Consider the following 6,284-nt stretch of genomic DNA (forward strand, 5'->3'; position numbering starts at 1 on the left):
ACAAGTTTTAGGTAACCGTATAGCAAAGAAAAGAAACAAAGACTTGGAGTTCAATGGTACGATAGTATTACATCCGAGATAGGAGCATATGGGAAGTACAACTGAAGCACACATCATGGATGATGAGTAAGATTCTGAAAGCAAAGAAGACTTTTGAAGAAGCAGGATTCACATTTGAAGACATCAGAAGGATGAGCAAGTGTTCAATCAAGCAAATATATCATGCTTTGAGAGGAAGTTTCAACAAAGTGAGCTGGAGAAGACTGGTGTGCAGAAATGCTGGATGTCCAAGATGGACTTTCACACTAACAATAGCAGCTCATGGGAAGTTATACACTAAAGATAGGCTGAGTAAATGGGGAGTGCAAGTTGATCAGATGTGTGTCCTGTGTACAAAAGAGAATGAAACAGTACAACATTTATTTTTTGAATGCTCCTTTGCAGCTAAGTTGTGGGGTAATCTGCTACAATGGCAAGGGATAAATAGAATAGTATATGGATGGAATGAGGAATTAGCTTGGGATGAGGACTGGGTGAAGAGACAAAATGCAAACACTGAGCTGTATAAGATGACACTGGCGGCATGTGTATACCATGTATGGCAGGAAAGAAATGCCAGGATATTCGAAGAAAAGAAGAGGAAATGGGAGATGCTGGGCAAGCGGATTATACAAGAGATACATTGTAGAAGCAACAAACGAGTAGAAAAGGCTTTAGGTAGATTAGATTGGTAGGCAATGTAAATAGTTTAATGTTATAGATATAAGGAAGAAGTAAATGGGGTAGTGGTACAGAATGATTAGGATATATGTAAAGGGTTATTGATTTACTTGTAAAAATTTCCCTGGTAAATGAAAGTTTAATTACCAAACAAAGACTAATTGCACAGTAAAAACACTAACCCGCAATTGGTATTTATTTCAAACCAATAGCAGGGGGCGGATGCACAGTTAACGAAGCGGTGCCACACGACACTGTTTCGTCGGAATATTTTACTAATATATGTATCAATACTACGAGAAAATGGATAAGTTGGAAAAAATGACACCACTTGACATAAATTGTCTCTTGGCATGTTGGTTACGTGCTTGGTTTTTCTTTAAGAGGTCAGAAACCTTAACTAATATATTTTTTTGGCGTAATGGCTTTCTGGCCACTTAAACTTGTAGGGTTTTTGAAAGCCGATACACGAACTTTAAATTTTCCCATTTGAACACTCAAACTTGACAAAATGGGTACTAATAAACACATCCACCAGAGCGTGTATATCAATTGCGCTGACGTGTATATCAATTGCGCTGACATGTACAACACATCATGCTAAGCTATTTATGGCTTGCCATGTGTTATTTGTGGGTCCTATTTTTAAATATAAAATAAGAAAAAAAAGTTACAAATACAAAAAAGGAAAAAAGAAAAGAAAAAATGCCTAAAACATACCCTGTACCCAAACGCCCCCTTCTTCTTCGTTCACCCTCCTCCCTTGATTTCTTTACTTTTCTTTCTTCTCCTTTCTCTTTTTCTTCATTATTCTTTCTCTCTTATTTTTAAATCAAATTCACAACATCACTAAATAGAACAAAAGGTTTAGAGGGTCAGCTTCGAGTTCTACCAAATCGGCGAAGAAATCCTCGAGAGAGTGGTTCGATGATGAGTCTGGTAATATTAGCTGATAACTGTCTTTAGAGAATTCGACATCACGCATTTCCACAGCAAGATGATGATCATGCCTTAGGTCTTGTAATTCGGCCACCTCTTCCTTCACTTTTGAAATATTCACTTGTGCAACAGTAGTACTAGTATTGTTTTGTTGATCATCTTTTGAATTAGTGTTGTTCTTAGAGGTTGAAGTAGTAGTGTGTTTGGAATTATTAGGCTGAGACCTGGTTGAACCAGCGAGGGCATTTCTCTGGGTTGGCCAAGGATGATTGTGCTCTGATGTGTAGGTGATGACTAATATGTTTGGGTCTGTCCTGCTCCTTTCCACTTGTTTCCTTGCTGAACATTATTGAAGGGGAAGATGAAGGGAAAAAAACAGAGAAAGGTGAGGGGAAGAGAAATTAGGATGAGAAATGAAAAAATTGGGTGGGAATTTTGTTCGGAAGAGGAAAGAATTGGACGGGGGGAGGAGAGAGAAGAGGAAGGGAAAAGTTTTTTTTTTTCTTTTTTAATTTTTTTATTTATATTTTATTCTAATTCTAATTTTTTTTAGTAAAAACAATACCATTCACGCGCCTTGGCAGTGTGATTTGCACACAGTTTAGCCATGTCAGCTGCAGTCCTTCCACATAGGCATGATCAACGGTCAAAAGTGTTTATTAGTACCCATTTTGTCAAGTTTGAGTGTTCAAATGGGAAAATCCAAAGTTCGTGTATCGGCTTTCAAAAACCCTACAAGTTTAAGTGGTCAGGAAGCCATTTCGCCTATTTTTTTTGCGAATATTTGAGAGAGCCTTGTGGTTAATATTTTTGATTAAGTAGAATTGAACTCAGTACCTTTTCTAACTGTAGACTCAACAAAACAAATAGACTAATGCTACTTCTTATATAGAAGTATGATAAGTAAACTTATTATTCCCGTTCTTCTATAAATTTCGACACCACTTGCAAAAATTTCTGCGTGCGCCCCTGACCAATAGAATCATTGCATATGTTTGTACATAGAATTCTATCACTTAATCATGATTAATGACTGATTAATATATATATATATATATATATATATATATATATATATATATAATTTATTAAAATTAATATAGTTAGTTGAATTACTTTGGTCTAAACACCAGAAATATTTACTCTAATTGCACAATTGTATTTCTATGTATGGGAACATATTATTTTAAAGGGAAATTACCAGCTATGTCCATTTATAAGTAGCTCATTACAAAAATTGGCCAATTGATAAAATATTACTAATATTAGCCAAATTAGCCAATTAGCTATTTGTAGCAAAAAAATATTAAATTTTTGCTTTGTTTTGAGTAGGTGTTATTAGAATATATTGGACACAAATTAAAGAGCTTAAATCTCAGTTTTGGGATGATTTGGTGAAGTTTTGAGGTGGTTTGAATTGAAAATTCGAAGTAAAAGCTGAACAGAAAAAAAATGATATGTGTATCACAGTCTGTATCATTTGTGTATCACATATGTATCATGTTTGTATCTATTGTGTATCACATGTATATCCAATGTATACCTGTGTGTGAGATACATGCGTGATACATGTTTGATATATGTGCGCAGAAGACTTTTTTGAACTCGATTTAATTACGAATTTTGATACAAAACCAGCCCAAATCGCCTCCAATCTTCCTCAAATTTTGTATATTGACTTATCTATATATTTTCAATGAATTTCAACTATACCCATTGAAAAAGTTCCTTTTTTGATTAGATTTTTGAAATATTGTATAGATTTTTGTATTTCATCACCTTATTTGCTACCCCGTCCATGAAATTTCCTTTCCGTCTTGTATCTAATGTTGCTAATCACGCTTAAAATATGAAAGGTAATTTTTGCATGTGATTCTTTGATAGAAAGAACCCTATAATTTGGTTTTTCAATTTTTATTGGCTAGTTTTGATAAGTCTATAACTAATAGATAGAGATTGGTAAGTTATGATTTATTTGGGACATTTGTGTAAGTTCCTTATTTTAAATTGGTATGTGGGTGTATTTGTGAACCAAGATAGGCACCATTACAATTAAGAGATTAATTGATTTCCCAAATTAGACCAACCGTTGAATCCCGCTTACGCTTTCCCACTTCTCTCTCTTTCCTTCGTTGGCCCCCCATTTCTGCATCTTCGCCATTTCTGAAAGAAACGGGGGATCACGACCATTTTCTGGGAAGAACAAAATTCTTTGAAGAATAAGCAGAGCATTAGATTATCCCATTTATGGATCTCTGAAGAAAAAATCAATCTTCCCAATCTACCCTTTTCCTCGTCTAGTCAACCTCCAACGAAAGTCATTCCTAACTGGTCCCCATAAGATGTCCTAAGTCTTCAATATCGACATTTCGAGGTTATAACATTTTAGCTGTTTCTTCAAGATTAGTACCCGGGGAGCAAAGGTTATAAGGTCTTTCGATTTTCCAAACCCTAGATTCGAATTTGGGGGATTTGGGTCCGACCCAAATGGAAGGAAGCTTGGGAAGACTTAATTTTTGTTGAAGATTTGATTTTTCCCCATGTAATGCATGGATCGGACATTGTCGATTTGGGTCTTTTTCTGTTTCTTTGCTATTTCTGTGCAGTCTCAGGGAAATGTAAATCCCCCCAATTCACAATCACCGCCGCCGCCGCCATATTCTCCTCCGCCACCACCTCCACCGTCGCCGCCACCTCCACCATCACCTGTGCCTCCTCCCCCTCCCCCTCCCCCTTTATCACCGCCCCCGCAGTCTCCACCATCGGCTCCTCCACCTCCACCGCCCACCCAAAAAGCTCCTCCTCCACATCACCACCACCACAAAAACCACCATAAATCTGACATTAAAAGCCCGCCACCACCACCACCACCAAAAGAAAAGACGTTAAATTGGGGGAAGAGACTAGGGTTAATGTTCGTGGGCATTGCGGCGATCTTGCAAGTCTGTGTGGTGGCGTTTCTGATAATTAAGAGAAGGCAATTGTTGAAGGCTGATGCTAGATTTTGAAAGGACACACATTTGTAATTTGAATCTGTTTATGGATTCCATTTCTTTGACTAATTATTTGCTTAGCTTGGCGGAGCATGTTTTTATATATAGCGAGTGAGTTATACAGATTGAGATTCTTTAAAACAACCAGCTTTGGCAAATGAATTATGGCAATCCATGGATTACAAAAGGATTCAGCGGAAGATTGGTGTCTGCATTTCTGTTTTCGCTCTTGTAAATTGGTAATTCTTGATTGGCATTAATTATTAGCAAAATTTTTCCTTAATTTTCCATTGTTCTCTTTGTTGGAATTTTGTCCATTTTTCTTCTGGCATTTTATTGTGAATATTACGGATTTGTTTTTGACTGTGAATGATCCGGTGCTAATTGATGTTTCTCATTTGTGCCATTGTTTGGAATTTTATCTTCTTATACTTAGCTATTGCTTTTGGTGAACTTTTTATATAACGGGGAGCCTAAAGTAATGATTGAGTCCACTAGTGATCTAGCTATGAAGAGATATGTTGTGCATCTTTGCTTCCGTTTTAGTGGAATATTTTTGATATTTTATCGTGAGAGTTCTGCAATTTAGCAGAAATCTAATGTGATTATTGAAGTGCATTCTCCATTGAAGTAGAGTGTGAAAAGGGTCTTTCTTCACAACCTGTTGAAGTTTGAACTAGCTAAAGTTATGCGTAGGAGCTAGGAATACGTTTTGTAAGCTCAAATGCCAAATTACGTACTTTTTCTTGCATCTTCTTGATGCCTTCTATGGAGATCACTTACTTTATCATAAAAAGTTTGAACTAGCTCAAGTTTGAGTAATATGTGGATGAAGTGGCTAGAGTATAAAATGTCTAGAGTTGAACTATTGTAACTTTGAGAAATATAGATGAAGGAGCTTATGTGAAGAAGCATAGGTATTTGTACTTGATTGCTCATATGTGAAAGAATCATTTTCAAGTTCTTAACTAGTATCATATTATATTTTGGCTGCTTATCTTTGTTGCATGACTTAGGCTATTCAAATAGCCAGAAATCATGTTTTACTGCATAAAAAAGGGGTGAATTCATTCCGAGAGTTCTTAAAACTTTTCTTAAAATCTTATGAAAGAGGGCCAACTATATCGGTTAGAAACTAACTAGTTAGAAAGATGGGTAAAGTTGACCTTATAAACAAAACCTAGTTATAAACCAGAACTTAGTTTGACATTGGTTGATACTGAAATTTAAATTGCGTTTGTTAATATTTTTTCTTGATAAACATTAACTGAGATATGAAGTTATGTTTACCGGCAATTATTTGGCTTGGTTTCGTTTGTTTGTATTTGTGGTTGTCTACAAATGCCGGCTCTTGACCGTTAAATTTTCATATTGTAGGTCATAAAGGAAACTTTTTGCCTCCTTTGTCATATTTAAGGAACTGGCTTGGATTTGTTTTGAGGAACAATTTAAAATTCGTATCCTTTGTCCGGTAAGAAATGGACCTTGTAGGGAAGCCAAGATACTGTTGTTAGAGGCATGACTTGGTCGAGCTACTGATTTGTATCATAGAGATTGAACAAACAATCCATATATGGTATAATATAATTCTAGTATTGTCTCTGATGTGAAAAAACTGCACAGGCAGAATTA

The 6,284-nt window shown here is 35.9% G+C and overlaps 1 protein-coding gene across 1 annotated transcript; it reads left to right on the forward strand.

Annotated features, from left to right (window-relative positions):
* Positions 1-3,701: 3,701 nt before the first annotated feature.
* Positions 3,702-5,055, forward strand: LOC109208643 (sulfated surface glycoprotein 185-like). Its single transcript, XM_019371773.1, has one exon. It carries the CDS (start codon positions 4,209-4,211, stop codon positions 4,665-4,667), a length of 459 nt encoding a protein of 152 aa, XP_019227318.1. The 5' UTR covers positions 3,702-4,208; the 3' UTR covers positions 4,668-5,055.
* Positions 5,056-6,284: the final 1,229 nt, after the last annotated feature.

This window comes from Nicotiana attenuata, unplaced genomic scaffold (assembly GCF_001879085.1).
Source record: "Nicotiana attenuata strain UT unplaced genomic scaffold, NIATTr2, whole genome shotgun sequence".
NCBI classification, from domain to species: Eukaryota; Viridiplantae; Streptophyta; class Magnoliopsida; order Solanales; family Solanaceae; genus Nicotiana; species Nicotiana attenuata.

What these genes read in the sequence shown, in the direction of transcription:
- LOC109208643 (XM_019371773.1), top strand. Translation starts at nt 4,209, where the DNA reads ATGGATCGGACATTGTCGATTTGGGTCTTTTTCTGTTTCTTTGCTATT.